General features: G+C 40.4%; 1 protein-coding gene across 2 annotated transcripts in view; it reads right to left on the reverse strand.

The window, feature by feature from the left end:
- Nucleotides 1-24,701, reverse strand: part of trit1 (tRNA isopentenyltransferase 1) — a 47,821-nt gene that overhangs the window by 14,935 nt on the left and 8,185 nt on the right. Inside the window, exons 2-6 of one of the 2 annotated variants that reach the window (XM_084739207.1) lie at nucleotides 10,859-11,002; nucleotides 7,386-7,481; nucleotides 6,871-7,025; nucleotides 5,195-5,337; nucleotides 4,925-5,036 (exon numbers count right to left, since the gene is read on the reverse strand). In XM_084739207.1, the coding sequence (XP_084595333.1) occupies nucleotides 4,925-5,036; nucleotides 5,195-5,337; nucleotides 6,871-7,025; nucleotides 7,386-7,481; nucleotides 10,859-11,002 (650 nt within the window). Of the gene's footprint in view, nucleotides 1-4,924; nucleotides 5,037-5,194; nucleotides 5,338-6,870; nucleotides 7,029-7,385; nucleotides 7,482-10,858; nucleotides 11,003-24,701 lie in introns of both variants that reach the window. The other variant, XM_084739206.1, reaches the window with a different exon arrangement.

A 24,701-nucleotide genomic window follows, 5' to 3' on the forward strand; every position in this document is an offset into this window, starting at 1 on the left:
GAGAGGAGAGGAGAGGAGAGGAGAGGAGAGGAGAGGACATTATCCATCAATAACAAAAAAAAAGTTTCCGTCTCCAACTTGACATTTCCAGACACCCAGTGGTGACTCATTTCACCTTCTCCTCCTCCTCTATCTCTCCTTCCTCCCTCCCTGAACAAAGAATATCAGTCTGAGCAGATGGGAGGCCCTTCAGGGTACAAAGTGACAGAATGACATTAAAAAAAAAAACTGAATGGCACTGGCAGAGGGACCCACGGGTGCTGGGACTCCGGAGCCAGACCGGAGTGACATCAGGTTTGGGCAGACGCCCACTGGTTACCTCGCCAGAGAGTAGAGACAGAGCATTTCTATCAATGTCAGCCCAGATCACCATGGTTTGAGCATTTCTGCCTGTTCTAGCTCAAGCTGTACCTTTTCAGCTTTCAGTAATAGATCCACAACTGGTGCGTGTCTTCAGCTCACTGACCTGAAGCTTTTCTGAATTTGGAGTGATTGCTACAAAGTGGAGGTCACCTGTGATGGCATTTTTTGTACCATTAGAGGAAAATGTTTGTTTTTTTTATCATCAGAGATGACTGGACAGATGTAAAATGCAGTCTGCATCTATTTAATGAAATACAGTGGTGCTGAGTAAAATGTATAATGGACGATATTGTGTACACATATATATTAAGCTACTATCTGGATCTGTTCATTTCACAAAAAATATCTAAAATATTCATAATTTATACCTGGGATTGGTCAGACTCATATCAAAAGTTGCTAGAAATCATCTAGACTGCTTCATTTTTTTTGTTTTCACTGGTTTATTACTGACATTTCTAATCCTTCTATGTATATTTTTAAGTTTAGCTGCCAACAAAGTATAAGACATAAATATATTTTTAAAGCAAGCACCTAAAACACAGGATTTGTTTTTGAAGCTGTGTAACTGTTCATGGTCCAGGTGGAAATTAGAAGTGGAAATAAAACAGGTGGGTTTAACACTGATGAAATAGTCAGACCAGAAAACACGTCAAATTTACATGGCATGATTTTTCTTTAGAAACAGGAGGTTGTGTTTCTATTGAGAGATTTTAGCTTTGAACTAAGGCCCACAGACTCAGACTTTGAAAAACCCCTAATGTAGATGAAACACCAGATTATGTTGAACATTCTGCATATTCCTAACCTTGAAAACATAACTGTTAAACTTTTTATAAACTTTCAAGACTGTACGAACCCTGAACGTCATGCACAGTGTCAGAATTCAATATCAGATCATGAGGTAAAAACAATACCTGGGCAACACCATGATTTATCTTGCACTTCTCAACTTTAACTTAACTTTTTTAAAAAAAGGATAAAAAGTTATTGATGATCCACAGTTTGTCCGAATACTGAACTTAAAAAGCCTCTGAATGTCTGAATGTGATTACGATAGTTCTAAGGAACAGCTGTTTTCTATAATTTCCAAACTGATTTAGGAACAGATCACAAATCAGGAGGATTACGGGAAAAATTTGGAAGTTGCTTGTATATATTTTTAGCTGTTTCTATTTGTATCCAAATACTGAACACATATTTAAATCCTTAACAGTTAATCCTGAAAGTACAATTAAACTGCTGCTTTCTGCCATGTTCCCATATACCTGATAAAAAGAAAATAACAGTTTAAAATTACACTTCTTAAGATGATGTCTCAGAGTCCCCTATTCACAATGATCTGTACAGTTTGTGATGATTGTAGCCGTTTATTAATTTTAATTTTTTATCATGGGCGGGATGCACTGAACATTTAAACTGGAAATCTTAATTCTTTACAAACTTTTCTTTGAACGGACTGACTGACTCTGATTTATAGAGTTGTTTTCATCTTCTCTGGTTATTTTTTAACTATAATTCTGTTTGTGCTGTCAATTTTGTCTCTTTGTAGAGCCCTTTAATTTTCCTTCTAAACACACTGTTGAACAAATGTTGTAATAAAAAATAATGACTATTTTTGCCTCATAACTTACACTTGTAACTGAAACAAGAAGAGGAAATAACAAAAATAAATCTGGCTAGACGGGCAGAGACAGAAATTTGAGAATAGCGACAGAGTGCAGGAAATGTAGAGTCAATGGAGGGCGAAAAAAGAAAGACAGAGGAAGAGAGGGAGGGAGGAAGGGAGGGAGAGATTTGACCTTGATGTCTGGCCACAGCAGCCAGCCGGGGATAGAGACATGAGGGTAAAGGAGAGAAAGACAGACGGGCAGAGGAGGAGGAGGGGGGAGTAAAGTGCTCGGGTGATCAGATTGCTGAGAGGGCAATAGTGGCAGAGATGGAGGGAGACAGAGAAGAGGAGGAGGAGGAGGTGGAGGAGGAGGATGCTGGTTGATGAGGTGGGATGGGGTGATGAAAGAAAGGAGGGACGGACGAAAGAAGGGAATTGGCAGCTTTCCGGGCACCGTTCCACCAATGCATCAACTCCCCGCAGCCACACCCCGTCACACACACAAACAATATCAATATCTGCTGCCAGCAGAGACACACAGCAGTGATCACGTACTGGATCTGATTCAGCCGTCAGTGAAGCTCACATACATGTTTATACATACTTTATGTCAATATATAAAATCAAGGTTCCCGCATGTTTTACATTTCAAAATTCCACACTTTTTCAGTCTCAAATATCCCGAATTAGTAAAGTAAAAAGACTGTGGTTAAGATCTGCTTGGGTTTAGGGACAAAAACACCTGGTTATGATTGGGGAAAAGTTTGAGGTCGCCCAAGATGACAAACCACATGAAGCCAGACCCAAGGCTTCTGAACAGTGGTCCACAAAATAATGGATGATGTCACGGTGGCTCTGTTCTTTAAGATACTGCTTTTTGCTTTGCTTTCGAGAACATGAAGCTCACTCTGACCTTTGCTGTCTTATACAGTGGTTAACATTTTGGCTTCAAGCGCAGTGAAAACGCTCTGCTAGTATGATCCATTCAATTTTAGAAATTTTTAATTTTTATATGTCAGAAAACTGGACAGGGGCAATAGTCTGGAAACGCAAATATTTTTCCACCTTCTTTTCTTTTTCCCATACTTATCCAGATCCATACTTTTCCATACTGTGTAGGAACAGTGTAGAACTGCTTTTACTATAAATTTGGTCCTGTAGTTGTAATTATTACCAAGCAAATGCTACATTTCACGCATCGTGTTAAACAGACACACCACTGACAGAGCAGACGAGTGACGTAGCTCCAGTATGCTGCTGGTCATGTGGTTATTATTACGGAAATGTCAGGGACAACTTAGTAATTGTGAGAAAGACAAGAAGAGAATCTTGACCACATTAACGTTATCTTCAAATAGCATCTTTAACAGACAACATAGTGCTGTAAGTTATTTGTTCCAGGGCCACCAGGATGTCCATTCAGTGTGGGATAAAATTCCTGAGGCCCTGAGGTAATAAGCACCAATCACCAGACTCCCTTAGCGGTGCTAATGCCCTGTAGCGGGGGCTTATCTCCACAATTATTAATAATTACTGAACATCCTAAAGAAATATCAGTCCCATCTGAACTAGCGGGATGTATCTAAATTGGTCTCAAGGCCTTTGGGAAACGACAGCACACAGAACAGAGTGACCTGTCAGACTGGGAAGGAGAAATAAATAACTGGATGGCTGCTTGACCGAGTTCACTTCACTCCTCTTTGCCCTGGTTACATGGAAGAGAGGAGTTAAGTCTGGATCCAGACTGAATGTCTGGATCATTAATTTAGATAGGAGGATGAGAACGGGACCTTGAACTTGTTGCACAGACGAGAATCCTCAGACTACCTTGTAATGTTCAAAAGCAATGACGACGGGAGGCCAAAGCCAAGTATGACATAGATTTTTGGCCCACGTTACAGGTTCATCATCCCACTGATTTTGCAATAATACAGTTACAAAAAGGTGTCTTTGATGCAACATTTCCAACAACTGTTAAAAGGGACTGAGCACATCAAAGTCTGTTTACAGGTCTTGAGGAGTATAACTGCATATGTGCAGAAAGTTGTGTAAAACCTTTTGGGGCTCCAGAGGGAGCTCTGCAAAGTCTGGTAAATGTCCTCAAGTGAGATTAAGATACAAGCCTAACTGTGAGCTAATTTTAAATCAGGGCTTAAAACATTATCTTTTACTGCAGATTTCCAGTAAAGGAGATATATAACGTCTTGTTAAAGTAATCTGTGGTGGTGACCTGGTAGCTCAGTTGGTATAGTGTTCATCCCATGAACTGAGACTGAGGCTGCAGCCTACGGCCCTTTGCTGCATGTCATTCCCACTTTTTCTCCTCCTTTCCTATCATATCTTCACCCGTCCTACAAATTAAAGGCCAAAAAGCCCCAGCCGCCGTTTTCACAAGTTTAGTAGCTCCGCCTCTTCCAGTACGCAGACAAGGTGGCGACTGTTTAGGGTGAGACGCGTCCAGCATTGAACATTCAACTTTTGGCCGTTTTGAGTCCAACATCCAGGTACTCACAGTACACTTTGTTTTGCCTTAAATATCAATGTGGACGCAGTACAGAAGTATGCAAACTGAGACCATAGTACATGAGTCTGGACAGACATGGATGCAAACTACAACCTGATTGGTTGGTGGAGGCATACAACTATAACGCAGTAATTCTAGTTATCTTTTTTTTTTAAACTGTCCATCGTGGGCCCGACAATGTAAATGCAGTGCAAAGCTAAATCTATGCAGTACTCTTTAACAAAATAGCTTCAGCATCAGATACATAATCCCTGCATCATATGACACTTCTTTTGACATGAGTCCCCTGATTACAACAACAGAACAACTGATGAACAAGCGACCTAAAATGATAATGTTTTTTGCTTCAGGCAAACTAATCCAGACAGAATGTGAGATCACTAAAACATAATTAATTCAGGATAAACAGGATCATGTTTTGCTACCTGTTGTCCTGGACTTTCTGCTGATTGTAGCGGACGTGGAAGTCTCTGAGCTCCTCTATCAGTCCGGCTGACACCATCTCATCTACACGGGCGTCCAACCGCTTGTCGAGAGCTGGAGGGGAGCAGAGAGGGAGAAATATTACAAGCGTAGCAGCGAAATGAGACAGACGCACGTAAACAGTTATTTCATGCTCCCACATCAACAGTTCTGTTGTTTCGATCAACAGCAATAACGGTAAAATGAAAATCCATACAACCCTCCCTCCTTACCGTCCATGTCAGCGTGCAGCCAGAAGATGCAGGGGTCTGGGTACCTCAGCGGTCCACCCAGCCCGTCGCCCCCCTCCTGCTCCCTCTGCTCCTCCAGCCAGCGGCTATGTGGGACGCCCGTCTCCTCGTGGATTTGAAGACTCCTGTAGATAACAAACACACAAGCAGACATGTCGTGGTTAAACAAAACACATTTTCCACTCTGCAGACATAATCAAACAAATATTTTTTTAGTTTGATACAAGTGAGTTGACCAGTAAGTTTACATCCCAAACGCTGTATGTCAGGCCTCGGTGGGTAAACTGATTTTAGATGAGTCAACCATCCAGTCATCCGTTAAATCCAATGTAAATGAAAATCTCAGACCCCCCACTGAGGCACAAATTCAGTTAGAGTTTGAGTGTTTAAATGACTATCACACCAGCAACAATTAACTCAAGACAGGAGTGAAAAAAGAGAGAAAACGAGGGGAAATATAAATCATGGTGAAACAAAATACAAAACTGTTGTATGATAGCTCTCTTTCTATAACAGTTAACATTCAGTGAGGGTTAAACAGACGTTTGAGATGTTGAGATTCAATCCAGACCAGACTGTTTAGCTGTGCCTCGCTGCACTCGGAGGTTATGAAGAATATATGATTCCTGTCGTCTCCCGTCATCCAGGAGAGCAGGGTAACCTAACCTGCTAACACAAAAGACCAGAGTGCACTGACTGCTACTCATCAACCCGGGTGTGTGTGTGTGTGTGTGTGTAAACAGACACTGGTCCTGTCAGTGAAGATTGGGTGGAGGCCATATAGTGTGACAGTCAGCCTGAGACAGAGCAAGAACCCTTCGAGATCTCACGCAAAACATGAGAAAACTCAAAAATATTGTGAGCCACACAAACAAGTTACCACGGGACACACCCACAAACACTATACACCGTATTATCCCCAAGGTATAAAGTGTATTTTCCCACTCTTTTCTTATATAAGAGGTTAGAGGTGCGAGTTTAAAAAAAAAACACATTAGAGTGTTAACAATGTTTAGGATTATGTTTCCAATGCAACGTAATTTGGACAAAGTCAAAATAGTTTCATTTCAAACAACAGACTTTTTGTTTGTTTGTTTTGCAGGCGGTGGTAGCTCTCACTGTTATGTGATGTAACTGAACATATACTTGTGTTTGTGATTATTATATAGAATTATAAATTTAACTCAAGTACAACACCATATTAAAACCTTTAAAAAAATCTCATAAATATTTGACTTTATTCTCAGGGAATATTTGAGTTTTTGCCTCATAAATTTGCGAGTTTTTTCTCAGAATTTTTTTACTTAAATCTCCAAGAATATTCAAGTTTTTTTTATCTAGTCATGCTAAGACGTTGTCCTATTCAAGAACAGCAAGACTGTGCAACAATTTAATATTCAAACGCATCACAAAGCAAGAAAGAAAAAGCAAACTAATCACCAACAAACTTAAAGACTTCAACTACCAAAGTGTAAGTTAGCTACAATGTGTTTCAAGGGTCTGGTGTATATAACTTGAAGAGAAACTACAATATTTGCAGCGTGTAATGAGTTTAATTTCAAAACTATGTCAGTTTTCTTGACATGCACATTACAAAAAGCTGACAAACGCGTTACTGGACACACAGCTACCAATGAAGACATTACCAGCTGTATCACCTGGCTATCTTGCGTTTGTCATTGGGGTGCAACATGTCGGCCATTTTGGGGTCCACCTCTGCCAGTCGTTTATGTAACTCCGCTCCTCCCAGTTTCTCCATCTCCAACTTCCTCTTTGAAACCCCGTCTCCTCCGTCCCCTGAGTCCTCGTTCTCCTGCTGTGAGACACATTTCAGTTAATGTTTGACCAAAGCTGCCTTTAAATATTTCTCTTACACTCCGGCTTACAAAGATAATAATATGCCCTTTTATAACAGTGCTTTGGGTCAAATATAATGCAACAGAAAGAGAAATAAAAACATTTTTATTAATGGTTCCATTCAATGATTATGCATCTTAAAAGTCATGTCTTGGAAACTGAGAAATTAAACAAAAGTTACACTTTTTCACTAAGCACTGAAGGCAGCATACACTGTTGTAAAACACTGTAAAAAAAAAAAGTGGGTTAAGATAAATAATAAATAAATACATAAATGAGATAAACAGTGTGAGAGAATCATAGGTGATCTACTCACGCCTGTATCCAGCAGGACTTTCCACAGCAGAGACTCGATGTAATAATTTGTTCCTCCTACAACGATCGGCAGTTTGTTTCTGCTGTGCATGTCATCTATGTTGGAGTGTGTTAAGGACAAAACCGGTGAAAAATGAGCAATTCCAGCATTGTTTCCCCTGCTGCTAATTTTGACAGTTTTTACATGAAAGCTCAGCAATTAAAATCATTTTGAAATGACCTGTTGAGCTCATTTAATGGCACTCACTTTAATGGTATAAGAACAGCTCCATCTTGTTCTAATTCAATCAGTGCCTGTGAGAGGCTGCAGGTCGCATTTTGCTTAATTGCTTACAATTCCTCAGGCTATTAAGGTTTAACCATTCAGAGGATTTTTGTTGAATTGTTTCATATTATGTGCACATTCAAGAATACAGTGAGAATCCAGACAAGACAGAAAATTGAGTTGTTTGCCTGTTTGTCTTCAGGGTGTTCCTACTTGAAATGAAGTGTTCAAATAATAGCAAATATTCAAGCGAACAGACAAACAAATTATAGTCTGAGAGAAAATAAAGAGAGAAATGACTTATTTTATTGTGCATTCGGTTGACAGTTTCATCCTCAGTGGGAGTAAGTTTGTTTCTGAACATCTAACTTGAAAAAATAATGTAAAAAAAACAAAGGAAAATTGAATCATATCTCATGACAGACATGCTGCAAAATAACTGGGATTGAACAATAAGAAATGCAGGAAATCAGCTTAAACTTCAGTATGCTGGATCTGTCCTTTGAATAAATTCATGCACCAACAGTATGCAGTCCATAAAAGAAAACCTCAGCAGAATATTTAATACATAATTACAATACCACTTAAGATCAATAATAGGCTGTAACATTATAAAGAGATCGCTATGTTGGCTCTTGGTGGATTTCTTCATCTTGTCAGCATTTACAGTAGCTGAGTGCAGTTTGGCTGACATGATGATACACTCTAATACTGCCCATTTAATATGAAGTGTGTGAGGTAAACGCTCAGCCTTAGACTGGGTGTTGTATCAATACACTGAGCCCACTGGAGACAAAGCAATTAGGTGAGTGATTGGTGAGTTGACTGACGGAAATTTGCTCGGCAACAAATCTCTCAAATGTGAAGATCTGCTGCAATATTTTTCTTCTTCTATGACACTGGCTCTAAACTTTTCTGGTTTGTGACCACTTCAAACAGAGCATTGTCTACTTGACCCCTTGTCACACGTGTCTCACGCTATTAAGCTAACATTAGCTAGCTTCCCTCAAAGAATGTCAGCCTTTTCTTTCTAACAACATGGAAACGAGCTACATAGCTAGCTAGCTTCAGCAACAATTCATGAATTTTCTGAATAGTAATTACACAGGAATAAAGATTTCATTCACTGTTAGGTGGAGATGAGAAACTTCTTAAGAGTTAGCATCTAGTCAGCTCCTCCAGCAAATGCTGATAATATTCAATTCTTTTAATTGGGTATTTTGACATTTTTAACATGTAAAACGATACAAAGAGGGGAGCCAATCACGTGCTGGTGTGAGTAACTGAGAAACTTAAGGTAATCTGGAGCCCTGTGAGTAGCTGAACAATGTTTTTTGTCCTTTCCTTCCCCATTAATCATCTTGTTAGCCCTCTGATTTGTTCTATGACCCACTAGAGGGGTCCTGACCCACAGGTTGGGATTCACTGTTTTATTATAATAAACTGAATACTTTTAAGTTTTGAACGCTTAGATGAACAAACATGCCATTTGAAAATTTCAGCTTTGCCAACACTGACATTTTGGTGTGCATTTATTATTATTATTTTTTTACATGTTTGAAGAACTTAAGAGACCCAACGAATAACTGATTAATTAAAAAATTAAAGGTACAATGAGGAATTTGTAGAAAATCCTTGTTATGAATTACACCAGTGGCCATTAAGTGAACTGCAGTCAGCATCCTGTTGCTCATGTGCAGACACTCCGTAGGTGGAAGTGACACTGATATGACATAAATGAGACAGAACATGACTGACTGGCTGGATGAGGTGAGGATAAGCTAAGTTTTCTAGCAAACTGTTCTAACAAGATGTACATTTTGAGTTGTGGTGTCTGGGTTCTGAAATTTCGACAGTGGACTTATCATAATGGATAACTATGTTTTTTATTGGATTGGACTTTGACCTGACCCTTACTTTTAGATAATGACCTGATCATGATCAGTCGGGCTTTAATATTGTCCTTTTATCATAAATAACTATTTGGCTCACCTCCTAAATCAGCCCTTAAATATCAATACTGGAATTTTAAAAAGCCTCATTCAGACAGAGCCACACCTTATTTCCCTAACTGTCGCCTTTTCTGTCGCATCTTCTCTCATCTTGCACCTTTCCTTCTCACTCCTCCTCCCCTGCCCACCTCCTCTACTCAGGGATAATCAAATAACCACTGAAACAAGATAACGGCCCCTCAGCCATCGTCACTCACCTCCCCTCGTTCTCTCTCACTCTCACACACACACACACACACCAGAGAGGGCTGCATCACTGTGTTTTTGCAGAAGAAAGGAGCAGGAGGTGGGAGAGAGGAGCGAGGGTGATCGCTGACAAGAAGCGAGGAAAAAATTGAGGGTAGGGAAAACAGAAAGTGAGCTGGAAGATTGAGAGCAATAACAGAGAAACAGAGGAGGGGTTTGGATAGAGAGGGGTTTATGTGAGCGGCATGTTGAGTGAAGGATTGATAGCTGATGATGTGTCATTAAGTCCTGCGTCTTTGAACTTCTCAAGCCTGTCAGCCTCCTCCAACTACAACACACACACACACACACACACCCTCCTTCCCTTTTTCCCTCCGTCGTCTCTCTCTCTCTTTCCTGCTGCACAGGAAAAATCCTCCACACTCCTTCTAATCTGTATTCATCTCTTTCCATTTCTCCCTCTTCTCTTCCCACCAGCAGGCTCGCGCTGCACTGAGCCTATTCTTGGAGCTACCGCATCCCCTCGCCGCACTGGTGAGTGTGTGTGTGTATGTGTGTGTGTGTGTGTGTGTGTGCATGCCCTCCTGATCTATTAATACCGTCTCTAGTTATCGCCTCCTCTCTCCACATCTGTGTGACGGCCGGTGTCTGCGGGAGGGTGTGACTGCCCAGAGTATGTGTGTGTGTGTGTGTGTGTGAGTGTGTGTGGAGACGCATTACAGACACAGACTCCTCTATAAATATCATCTCCAGTGATCTCTCTCTTCTTATTTTCAGTGCAACATCTGCAGCGAGACACACTGACAAAACCAGGACATAGCATATCCTCTTCTACACACACACACACACACACACACACACACACACACCTCCAGACCAATTAGTACAAGTCAAATCAACTGAATTCCTTCTCTGCAATTACCGTTTAATAATCAGCGGTGATAGTAATATGTGGAGAGAGGTGTTAAAGAAAATACTGTTCCTGTGTCGTAACATGTTTCCAGAAAAGGATATTAAAGCCAGGGCTTTGTTCCTGAAGTCCACCACCGTGTAGCTGCTCACTAACGGGTCCATGAAGCTGATCATGTGATGTCTACACTGGGCGCACTCCTCAGCTGTCACCTTGTTGGTAATGATGTCGAGGCCCTGGTACACCTGAAGAGGATGAAAAAAGAACCACAAAAACATAATAAAGTATATTAAAACCATTGTAAAATATAAATGCTCTACAAGCAGGTATACACGGCTCTTCCTTGAGCCCGCCCCTTTTAGCTCTTTGCTCCAATAACAGCTGAGCTTGCTTGGAGCTCAATGAAACCACGGACAAAATTCCCCTTTGTCCAAGGCTCCTTTATTTTGAAATGAAAACCAACATTTTGAAGATGGTTAAAACATGTGCTGGGGGATCTGTAAAATGCTACCAAAACGCTAGCTAAATAGTTAGCGAATGGCTGATGTAGATTAGCTAACTTGTTAGCTAGCACAAGCTAACGATTGATGTTTTAGCTAGCTAGAATTATGCTGCAGCAATGAGTCCTAAAATGCAGAAATTAGATCACATATCAGCACTTCTTGTTCTCTCATTGTTAAGGTTAATGGGGTTTTTGAATGGGTTTTTCATTATTGGCCTGAAACAAAGTCTTTGGTTAACACAAGCTTGAGAGACTTTTACACTTTGTTCTATGACATAAAATATGACAGTAAGTGCCCCATTTGTGAATTCTCAAGCTTTTACATCCTTAAAAAGAAGGCAGTTGCTAACAAGTGGCTAAATGAGACTACAAAGGTTATCACAGACATTAAACACCATGACGCCAAACCCTGGTTAGTAAATTAGTGGGGTGAAGTGGTGGTGTTCATTTGTGAAGATTATCTTGCTGAATTACATGTAAATATCACAAACTATTTGTTCGTCACAGAGCTTATTTTCTGTACTAATCCAAAATCCACTGAAAAAATCCCTTTGGTTTTTTGTGGAGGGAACAAGAGCAATGCTAACATCTGGTCTGGCCTACAAAAATACGTCATCCCTGTAGCACTGTACTGACTGGACAGCTAAACCCGCCAACCAAACAGTGGATGTCCAAACATAGCTTACAAAATATAATTAGGATCAGTGAACCGTCCTGTTTAAGTGGGGTCAGTTACAACAATATCACAACATGCATGAAGGAGCTAGAAATGAAAAACTGTAACAGCAAATGCATCAAAATCTCAAAGTCAACAATAATGCGCTCCAAGAACATTTCATGGAACTTCGTTGTCCTAGAAAGCATAAAACCCTGGACAACACAGAAAAAAAATGCATCCATCAAACAAATAGGGGCAGGAGATTGAAATCTATGCTAGTCGTGGGGTGGGTGTGAGTGTATTTGTCAATGTCAGAAGCTGGAAGCGGGCTGTTATGGAGGAAGGAGAGCTGCCCGTCATTGTCCATGTGAAATGACTCCAACCTTTCCTGCAAATTATGGTACACACCTTCTCTGTTCATTTTACATGGCTCCCTCATGGAATTTGACACCTGGGTGTCATACAGTAGTGCGTCATGATTTTCATTCTCAGACACATACACCAAGAGTGTGTCAAGAGCGGCGCGTTTTAAAAGGTTGCCTTGGGCTGCACAGGATTTTCTAACTGGGTTCGTCTTTCTAGAGGCCATTTTCCATCCTTTAAATTTAAACAAAGCCTTGTTTTGTCTTGTTCCGTGTCCTTAATTATGCTGAAAATCCAACTCTGATAAGGTTCCTCTTGAAGTTTGTGCACTCAAAAACTTCTGTCTTTTCCTTGACTGGAGAGTGGATACACATTTACAGTCTTAATGTGGGGTGGCACAGTGGTTAGCACTGTTGCCTCACAGCAAGAAGGTCCTGAGTTGAAATCCACCAGCTGGCTGGGGGGCTGGGTAGTTTATAGCTGGGGCAGGGCCTTTCTGTGTGTGTTTCCATGTTCTCCTTGTGTTCATGTGGGTTCTCTCCGGGTACTCCGGCTTCCTCCCACAGTTCAAAGACACGCATCAATTAGATTAACTGGTGACTCTAAATTGCCCATTAATGTGAGCGTGAATTGTGGTCTGTCTCTGTGTCAGCCCTGTGATGAACCTGTGACTTGTCCAGGGTGAACCCAGCCTTTCGCCCAATGTCAGCTGGGACAGGCTCCAGCCCTCCCACACCCCAAAGAATGAATGAATGAACTCTTAATGTGGTTAAATATATTTACCTTCACATTTGGGTTGGAAGATCAGAACATCATTGTGTATTTATAATTTTTTCAACTTTAGAATTACAGTCCAGTACATTGCACTAGTAATTGGATGGCAAAAGCTGGATAACCATGTATGAACAGTTGAGTATTCAATGATGAGGAAAAAAGCAGATTTATCTACATTGTTTATGCTCACAATTTTTATTTCTATAACCATGGTACTGTGGAGCATAGCACAGCGTGGTCGCACAGTGGGATGGGATGGCACACCACTGAGGAATGTTTACATTAACTGACTGGATCGACATGTGAAGTGACTGGAATCTATGGTTAATGTCCTAAACTGGCAAACCGCTATAAGGCTTGTGCTGTGAAGCAGCAGACAGGGGTTATTAACCAGCTGCCAACACCTTGTCCAATAAAAAAAACCCCTGCATATTTGAGACATTTTGTGGGTTTATTTGATTGGTCAGTCATTTTTTATATTGCAAAGGATGAAAGGAAAAAAAGAAGATGCAGATACAGATGAATCCAGGGAAGTACTGGAAATAAACAAGCTGTCATTGCTTCAGTGGCGTTGCGCCCTTCAATAAATTGATGGCTTCTGAACGCAATTGTTCATGACACAGGACAGTACAGGTGTAGATCCTAATCTTCCATCACAGGCCACAGTAAATTTTGCCAGACACCTGTTGATAAGGCTACAGTACATACCAGTACTGACTGGAGCTGATAACAGTCCTGATTAACTTTTTCCAACTCTCAATCTGTATTGGGAGGCTTAAAACTGAACAATGGTGCCACACTGCCCCAACCAGTCAACGATCATTGGTCCAAAAGTAAAAGGGCGGTTCAGAAAAACAGAACTGGTGCCACTTAACAAACACAAGAGAGGCCTTGCTCCACCAGTTTAGCTGTGGTTCTTGAACTGGTTCCATTAAAGATTCTTGGAATCTTGGTGCTCTCTAGCAAACCAGTTTGGAGCAGAACCACTGTAATCAAGGATATTATCAATAGAGGGTAATGAAGAATGCACAACAACCTACAGAATATGAAATGTCTGTTTTGATTCCCGAAGACAACCTGCCATTTTTTGGCTCCAGCTGGGAACCGACTTTTCAGGTTCTGAAACAGTTTATTTTTAGTGGAAATACTCCAAACCACTTCAAAATGAGGTGCGTGAACCAGAACGGGACTGGTTCTACATTGGTGGAAATGACTTGGATGACGTATAAGGTAGTGTCAGTCCATCTGTCGATTGATTGGGTTCAAAACTTTTGATGGAGCAGCATGAATTGTACTCCACGCTCATACAAAAACATTTTAACTGCAAAAAAAAAAAAAAAACAGAAGTTAAGCTTTGATCTAAACCTTGTATAATTTTCCAGTTTATGAAGCCAATAATAAAGTCGCAGATGGCAAAATATCCACATTTTTTTCTGATTTATGATATAAATACACCTCTATGGCTCCATCCTCTGCACAGCATCTGTGTATAGTCTACCATCAACCATTCAAAGTATGTCTGTGTGCCTCTGAAAGTGAATCAGCCTGAAGCTGCCAGGAAAACCTGATGAAAACTCTTCCAAGTCAGAAACTTCTCAAACAATTTCATCAGTAGGCTGAAACCTCTGGTTGGAGTAATCACTGATTTGAGTAAAGAAAAAAAATCTTGGTGAAGCACTCTATTGTTTAATTCTGAGTAGGAAAATGCAGCCTTTAATCATAGGCAGTCAGCGGACTACTGGGACTGAAGTCCCAGATGAACACACAAGTATTATTTTTACAGTGTGAAAGAATGGATGAATGGAGTCACTCTTGACTTTTACTCGTGAGCTTATTTTTCCCTCCGTGAAAATGATGAACATTTCAAGACAAACGATGCATTGTTTTTACTTCTCAGACTCTGGCATTTCACTGAGTAGAATCTTTGTGAATTCAGGTCAGCTGGGATGTGGTGAAGTGGGTAGTAGTGGAAGGATGAGAGCAGGGAGAGTCACTAACACACACGTTTTTTTTTCTTTTTAGAGATGCCAATATTAGAGGGTTACGGTTTGAAAGCACGCCTACCTGCAACATAAAAGTGTCATGAGTGAGATAAGAATAGAGTGCTGCAGGAATGAGTCCTAAAACATGGAAATGCATTAACATATCATCTCTTCCGGGTCCCTCACCTCGAAGTCAATGGCTTTTTTGAATAGGTTTTCCATTATTTGCCTGAAATGGGGTCTGTTGTTAACACAAGCTTAAAAGATTTTTCACATTTTGTTCTGCAACATAAAATCCCTCAGTAAATACACCAGTCGTGAAGTCGTCATCATATCGAACACTAGTCATGGTGTACTTCATTTATAGCCTAACATTAGCTTTTCGTTTCTGGTGAATGTAGTTTTGCTTCAAAAATCATAAAAGTAGCGTTGAAATGTGGAAACTGGGGTTTTGCACTTTTCTGTTCATTGTCATTCCTTCTTGATTTCATTTGCACATTCCAGTTTTGGTATCTTGGCTTAAGATTTTGTTTTTGAAGGTACAATATGTAAGCTAGGCCACTACAAGTCTCCCATATTAAAACAATAAAGACGTAGTCTGTTGCCAACTTCTCTCCTCAACATTAGTTAAGTGAATTAAATAAATTACACATTGCATTGGGTTTGAACGTTGTAGAAAACATCTGGGATAATATGAGTACACAACTCAACAAAATATATGATATATGTCTAACATTCGTAGACATTTTAATTCAGAAATGTTACATAATATTGCTTTAAATGCTGGTGTGTCAGGTTTACTCTATCATGCAGATAGTGGTAAGACATTAGCTTGTGTTAAGTTGTTTTTTTTTAAACAATTTTCTGTAATACAGACACAACATGTGATTGAGAACCAGACAATACAATCTTATTTTAACTCTACTTTGTTTTTCTGTTCGTAATTCAAGGCCGGCCCACATCCTCTTGAATCTTTCCTAACTTTGTTACCAAGCACCTTCCAGGAGTCTAAATCTTATATTTCAAGGGAACAGTATTACAGACTGTTTGACCAAACATACATGGATTGGGTAATCGATACAGCTGTGCAGGTTATTGATCATATCCTTGGTGATAGTGCGTGTGTGGGTTGCGTGTACTCCACCAAATGTTCTCCTGCATCGCGGCAAGCCAAAAGTGGGGAGCAGGGCAGGGCAGAACAACCCAGCCTGATAAATTATTCACGGCTTCTCTGCACGACACCACTGTCAGCTGAGGGAGGGATGGATGCATGGATGGATGGATAGAAAGATGAAGGAGATGGAGAGCGAGAGAAGGAGGGCGAAGGTTTGATGGGCTTTTTTTTGCAAAGAGAAAAAGAGTTTGGAGAGGACGAGAGGGAAAAGGAGATGAACAGACATGAGAGGAGACAGAAGAGCGCTGTGTACTTGTTACAGAGAACAGGATGCTCCCTGACAAATTTGCACACATTATCCACCATCACCACTCCTCCTTTGCCTTGACTGCTCTCTCTCTTTCTCTCTCTCTCTCACACACACAGACACACACACACACACACTTACGCAGATTCGTACAGAGTGAAGACAGAATGATAGGTAGCAGATGGATGACAGAATGATGGTGAAAGAAAGACAGATAGAGATGGTTGGATATGGTTTGGCATCAGGTTGGTGTGACTGTCTGTAATAGGAGGAGAGACAAAGACACTTTGAGTGTGGGTCATGTGTGTCTCATTTTGTGCCACACCTACCAGAACGCGATTCATTTTTGTTCCCCACATGGTGAAAAGACAAAAACTCTCTGAACACACACACACACACATACACAGACACACATATATTAGTTTCCCTTTTCTGAGCACTTTCAGCACTAATCAACCATCTTGGCATAAAATATTTTATTACAACTGGGCATCTGCCAGTGAAGATCATGTGACAGAACTGATGGCTATATGACAGATACTAAACAGGGTTTGCCAGTTGTAAATTTTAAGATATCGCCGACCCAATTTTACACCAAATCTATTGTGCCTTTCTAAGCAGCTGCACATTACGGGCAGCGCTTGAGTGTGGAAACAATGGGGGATGACACAATCACAATTTATGCTAAGATCAAGGTAATCAATAAATTGCCCATAAATTCATGAGGCAAATGTGTCTGTATTTAAGTCTATGTTAGCTAAAAGGAGAAATATCTCATATATTTTCTCTATGAAATCATAAAACGACCATGATGTGTTATCAGAGATTAAGGAAAGTTCAAAGTCGCTGACAACAATGTTACAGATTAGAGTTCAAATTAATGTCGAATGTTCGCTGAATGAGTTAGTGTCTGTTTATGATAAATATGAAATCATTAATAAGCTTTTAGAAGGAGTAGGTGTTTGCAGTAGCTAAATTGAGTAATATGTTGATGCGGTTTGGCAGGGAGTGACTGAACTCCAACCCTAGAGGGTGTATTATCAGAGCAGTGGACTTTGACTAAGTATAATGTTATGCTCGTCTCCCGCTGCAGGTTCAATGTCCCTGCAGCCTGCAGGCGACCTGAATGAGCTTCGAGCCTGAGGAGGAGGGAAAACTCACTTCACCCATAGATCATATAGGCTGTTAAATAGATTCAACCTATTTAATATACCATCTATGGCTCCAACTCAGGGTTTTACACTCTTCTCCTTTAAGTTAAAGAAGTAAATTTGAGCGCAGGTACCTCACAGATCTTTTTAGAAAGCAGAAGCGCAGTGAAGTTAATTTTAAGTTGGGTATTTGATGACCATTCACACTGGATCCAGCAGCACTGTCTTACTCAGCTTCACCCAGAGTCGGCAGCAAGAGGACGGTTAGCTCACCTCCCCCGCTCCCAACAAAGGGGCTTCATGTGGGGCCCATAAATAAAATACTGTTTGTGTGACACAAAAACCAATGCTATTTTCAAACCGTCATGCTGACTTGACAATTATGATTAAGAAATTATAACAAATTGGTCTCATGCAGCACAATAATTTTGATTGCTAATGTGTAATTAATTTATTTTACATATCTAAATAGAAAATAATTGCAGTTTTTTCAATAGCTTTCATGTCATCTGACCCTGTGACTTCACAGTGATACCAAATTGTATTGCCACACTGGAAAAAATGGACACACTTCTTTTTATTTTATTTTAGTGCTTCTTCTTATTCTTTTTGAATATTTTTCTTACCAAGATTCAGCATTTTTTTTTCAATAGTTGGTATCTTCTCACTGGTCACATTGGAAACCACTCTTCCTTCACCATTTTTTTTTCACTATAAACATCAGTCTGTACCCTTTTGTCCACTTCTGTCCTGTTACTTTGTCTTCCCTCAAGTTGGTAAGCAAAAAGTGATTTTTTCCACTCAAAGGACCAGGTTGTAGAATTTAGTGGCACCTAGCAGTGAGCTTGCAGATTGAAACCACCTCGTCTCACTCTCCCCTTCCAAATGCGTAGGAAAACCTACAGAGGCCCTGAAACTCACCAAAACAGGCCAAGAAAAGACGGATCTAGAGCCAGTGTTTGGTTGCTGGTCTTGGGCTATGTAGAAATATGGCAGTGCAAATTACAGGCAAACCCCTTTTTAATGGTCCATGTGGTAAAACCTTGCACTTACTGTTTCCAAGGCCAAGACATAAAGTTAGTTCCACTACCATAAAAGTTTTCTAATATATCTTTCACTGTGCTGTTTTTTCGCTCTTTTCTTCCTCACTTTGGCCCCATGATTCTCCCAGAACTCGCCTTTCTTTCTTTCCTGCAGCTTCCTCTCCTCCATCTGTCCTCTTCCTACTCACGATTGCTCTCATTTTGTTCATTCTTACCTGCCACACAGCCAATAGTTATATAACCACTCCTCGATGCACATTTACGCGTGAGAGTGTTGCAAAAACAGACTGCCGTGATTTTAATTTCACCTTAACGAGGACAAGGAGACCCGTGAGTAAAAGCAGGCAGAAGAAGGCCAGAGTGTAAGACAGAAAAATGAAAAGAGCCACTTGAGTGGAAGATATGAAGAGAAAAATGCTTTGAGGGGGAGCTACAAATGAGAGGGAAAATGAGAAAGAAATGAAGACTTCCAGTCAGGGCTGTGGAAATGAGCTACAAATTGCGGTGATGTTCGGGCTCAGAGTCATAAAGGAATCAAAGATAAAAATCAACATAGCTAATCGTGTTTACACGTCTTCTGCAGGAAACTGAGAGACGATGCCACCATGAAAAAAGGAGACTGAGTGACTGTCAAGCATTTTTAAGTATGTTTCAAAAGTTATAAAAACTAAAATGAAATCTGGGTTGGAGGGAAGACGTAAAATAACCCTATGTACAGACAAAGAAATGGCATAAAGTGGAGGAAGAATTGATTAAGCAAGCCGTTGCTCTTTGGTTTCATATTCATGGATTCCAGCGTGCGTTACATTTCTAGGAAGTGGAACGATATTTTAAAAAGGTAGTTTGGGTTATTTCTACCAACAGTAGATGCCGGTCGACATGCCCCTGGTTTGGAGAAGCAGAGAGGAGTACCAGCACAGAAGCTAAACAATGAACTGCTGTGGACGGCATCAGCAACAAAAGGTATTATAGTCACTTAAAATTAGATTTAGAATTTTTTCTCTAATTTATCTTGCCATCAGACAGCCTTTTCCAGCCAGAAACGTCTGTTATATAAGCCAAATATTTCTCTCTCTAAACCAGCCAAACTCCTTTGGCAAAAACAGTGATTTTGCACCTCAGAATACAGAAGCCGCTGGACTACCACTGCCTTGATCTTTTAGTTTGTTTGCATTATTGTGTGACTTCGGTGAATCCGATCTAACCTTCAAAACACCAAAGTCACATAATAACACAAACGATCTAACAGAATGGTAGACCAGCAGCTTCCATCTTCTGCGAGGTAAAATGACTGATTTTTTCAATGGAGTTTGGTTGCTTTAAAGAGAGCAATATTTAGCTTATATAACAGTGGTTTTCAGTCAGAAATGGCTCTCTGACGGCAAGGTTAAGTGGTGGAAATATTCTAAATATAACGTCTGTGAAGACTCTCAGTCATCCAGGTCATGGAATTCATAAAAGTGTTATCGTAGGCAACTAGACTTACTTGGGTTCTCCAGGACGTCTTTAAGAACAGCAGTGCATTGCTAAGGTTCTTACACTGGGACTCTTGCCGATTCTCCAAAACTCAGGGCGTGTCAACTGCTATCTACTGTAGGTAATAAACTGACTGAAGTACCTCATTACAACCCTGCTTCAAATAATCCAAACTATCCCTTTAAAGCCTAACAGCAAAGAGTTGAATCCGTCTGATAAACTGTGTCATTTGTTTTCCATGAATGCTCCACTCTTAATTTGTGGTGTAATTTCTTTCTGAATGAAACTCCAGGGAGTGAAAGGAGTGCTTTCTGGGAAGTTGCTGAGGAAATGTCTCAGAGATGTGCTCGCTACATTCAGCTTTTCAAACTCCAAACGTCATAATTCACACTGATACACTTCAATGGAAGCTCAGCTAATGTGGGTTCAGCTGCCTACTCCTTCCTGTCTCGCTTTTAAATGGATGTGAATGGATGTGACCGTGTGGCTTGTGTGTGAGTAAGGGAGGAATGTGTGTGCGCGCGAGTGTGTGTGAGACAATGAGCTCAGTGTTCGAGCTCTGCAGAGCCTGCAGCCAGCCTGCCTGGCCAACCTTACGCCCTGCACGAGACAGCTGTTCCTCTGCCACATAAATAAGGGGGGAGCATGGCAAAATGAAAGAAAGAGGGCAAGAGAGGCAGAGAGGGGTGAGGAAAAAAGAAAGAAACTGAGAGAACAAACACTCATTGAGACATGAAATCAGATTCAGAGACAGCCAAAAGAGGATAAAGGGGGATAAAACAGACCTTTCAGAGCAGTGTGAGACCAGTGTGTCAGTTTGCCAGTATTGGTATTTCATTAACATACATGAAATGTTGCTTTCTGATCAGCAATGACCAGAACAAACCCTGTAAAAGATCTGAAAAGTTAGCTTTATTTTCTGTGCACATTTTATGGGATGCACGCAAAGATACTGACCTAACTGAGCAGATTGTGTATCGATGTCAGTGACGCACAAACAGCTGTGTGTTTAACTCTGTTTGAAACACTTGTTTCAAACACATTTTTGAGAAATATGGCAATTCTCTTTCTTAACGAGATTGCTAAAATGGATACCACTCTCATATCTGTCCACTAAATATAAAGCTACCTCAAGCAGACAGTTAGCTTAGCACAACAGGCAAAAACAGCTAACCTGGCTCTGCCTTAAGATAACAAAATTAATCTAACTACATTATTTAATCCATAGAAAAACCTAAATGTAAAAACAACATTTTTCTGACCAGACTCAGTATATTCTAGCAGTCTCTACTAGCTGTCCAGGATAAAATTGAATTCAGAAGGTGAACGGTTGTATTTCTCTGTTTAAAATGGAAAATAGGTGTGAGAACATGTCAATTCTAGACACTTTGTGAGTTTATTTGATCAATCAGATGTAGTGAACGTTCGCAGCATGTGTAACATAGTGAATTCCCCACTTGTGCACATCTCCCAGCTGAGACCTGAGAGGACAGGAAGAGGTGGAAGGGGGGACGATGACATCACCAATCACCGATGGATGGGCTGATGACGATCGTTTGGAAAATCAGAAAGTCATTTTTGTCTAGTTCCTCTGTTCTGTTCCAGTTACTCCACTCTGGCAGTTTGTTCTTGGGATTAGAGCGCCAGCGATTAATCAAATTATTAATCTATTAATTAAAATTTGTGTAAAGCAACAATAAATGTGTGATATATATTTACTGGAGAGCAAAAAAAAGCTCTTTCAGCCTATCATCATGTTCGCATGCTCTTCAGCTGAGTGTGGTGGACTTTGTGGCTCTCCCTCAGAGGTCAGCACTGCCAACGCAGCTTGCTATCGGTCAGCTGAGGTCAAACTTGGTCATGTGAAATATCTGCACTGATTTATGTCTTCCTTGTGAGAAAATCCATGAATCCACTACACCATAATTACACCACAAAATTTTGCCATTTTTTAATGCTGGAGCAACCAGGCGTTTGTTGTTGATGCAGAGCAAGGCACAAATTTAAAAAAAACCTTAGGCTACGATTAAAATCTGTGCAAACCTAAACAGATGAGTATGAATGTGTCCATATGTTATCTTACACATAGAGGAACAGTTTTAATCATTCCCACAAAGGTTTACATTTTAAATTTTGAAGGAAAATAAATAAAAATCACTGAAATCGTTTAAGTTCTGGGGAAGACAAACAGCTATAATTATTCAATAACAAAAAAACAATTCTTCAAAGGCCTAATATTTGCTATGATAATAAGTGGTAGTAGTTTTCATTTCAGTGATCTTGTGATCTAAATTAAATTTTTGTGACAGTTTTTCTCAAAATAAAAAAAAAAAAGAAAAAACAGCAACAAAAAAAAAACTTGTCCTTGATATTTTTTTGCAGGAAAATTGCAACTTTAGAGGAAAAAACAAAATGGGATAAAATACCAAAATGTTGCAGCAGGGTCAGTCGACTCTGGTCCAGAGAGAAAGACGGGACAATTTGTCCTTATTTTGACCCCTATGGCCTTTTACAGATTCAACAGCCAAACTGTAAGCTGCACTGCTATATTTCTATCCTTCTCTCTGAATCCTTTCCTCCATTACAGTTAGAGCAGAATACCTCTCCGCCTGTTTTCTCTTTCTACCTCTTCTCTCCTTCCCCCCTCAAGGCACCAGCCTTCAACAATTTATCCCTCCATCTTCCTCTCCTCTCTCTGTCTCTCTGTGGGGAATGGCCCAGTAATGCCAGACTAATAAATCATTCATGGCGTTGTCCCCCCCATCCCCCCTCCTCCTACTCCTTCTCCTCCATCCTGCCATCCTCCTCTCCCTCGCTGCTTTACTGTAGCGGTGACCGCATCACCACACCCCGCAGACTGCAATTCACACACACATACACACAAGTACACAAAAAAACATAAGAGTTAATCAGCTCTCTCTTTTTTTGGCTGGCTCCTACACAGGCTTGGATTACTTAAAAAGATGCATCATAAATCGGATGTGGGAGGCAGCAGCATCGCCTCAGTTACAATACAAACAGATACGTCAAAGCCTAGACAGGTCATCGCCACACCAGACAGATAGAGAGACAGTGGGAGGGGGAGACAGAGAGATAGAGAGGCATGCTCAGGGAGAGAAGAAGGAGGGATGACTCCAAGCGAATTAGAGGGATATAACACGTAGCTGCACACTTTTTCAGTGTAGGATGTGTTTAATGCGTAGATAAGCAGTTGGTGTTGACAACCTCTGGCCAAAAACAAGCATAACCTTTGGAGAACAAGCGCCCCTCACAGCAGCCAAATGAGTTGGCTACATGACTATCACATTTCCAAATTTACGACTTAAAAGGCAAATGAGCCCTTTGGCGTTTTTTTCTAAGAAAGACCTCTTTCACTCCACTTTTATGGGACTATAAGGGCCAAGATGACACATGACAGCTTTCCTGCCGCCCAGGCCCATTTCTCACATTCAACAGAAAACCACAAGCCTGACAAATTGTCCTCCTTTGTCGCAATTTTCACTGCTCATTTTGTCTTTGACAGAATACGTCAGTTTCTTCTTTCATGCATGCATAAAGCAAAGGGTCACCGGCCACCAATACGTCCAAGAGTCTCACAAACTGAAGAAATGGTGCATGCATGTGCATGACCTGTTAAATTGCCCCTCAGGACCTTTAGTATGACACCCCACAACCACGCCCGCACACACACTCAAACACACCCCCTTTTTTTTTTTTTTTTACACCCTGCAGTCAAACCATTTATTTTGTGGTGACAATGTCTTATTGGTTAATGCATTTAACAGGTGGCTGTGGGTAAGCATGAGAAACCTGCTCATGCACAACAAACGTAACAAGTGCTTTGTGTTCAGTAATCAAATCTTTCATGTCAGGCTGGTGGTTTTATAAGATTTAGCCGCTTAGAGCTGCAGCGATTAGTTGATTAATCAATTAGTTGTTTGAAAGAAAATTAGTTGCCACCTATTTTGACAATCGATTAATCATTTCATTCATTTTTGGGGGAAAAAATGTTAAACATTTGCTGGTTCCTGCTTCTTAAATGTCATGAATTGTTGCTTGTGTTGATGAGTAGGCATAATAATATGTTAATTCCACTTTGGGGGGAGACTTGATGTTCTCTGCAATTAGGTGGAAACAAATATTCTCATATATCAGCATCAGTGATCGGGCAAAATGAGCTGGAAAATATCAGCAAAAATCCAAAAAGGTGCATCCCTACTAATAATCAATTCATTTCAAAGTTGTTGATGTTGCATTATTATGCATTACTATATCTGCATTACCAATAGCAGGCATTCAATGAAAAGAGGTTTCTATTTCTCCAGATCTTCAGTCTCAAATACTCCCATCTCCTGTGCTGTTCTGGTCAGTTACATACAAGTAAAATTACAGACTTATAAAATGACTTATTAAAGTATAAGTGACCCCCAAAAATGACTTAATTTCAGTAATTTGAGTAGGTGTAATTAGTCACTTCCACTGCTGTTTTTCACTACATTCAAGGTAAATAAACTCCACAAATACTTGAAAAATTTTTTGAGATAAAAAAAGGCAGTAGACATTAAGTCATCTCT

Source organism: Lutjanus erythropterus, chromosome 16 (genome assembly GCF_056507025.1).
Source record: "Lutjanus erythropterus isolate fLutEry1 chromosome 16, fLutEry1.hap2, whole genome shotgun sequence".
In the NCBI taxonomy this organism is placed as follows: Eukaryota; Metazoa; Chordata; class Actinopteri; order Lutjaniformes; family Lutjanidae; genus Lutjanus; species Lutjanus erythropterus.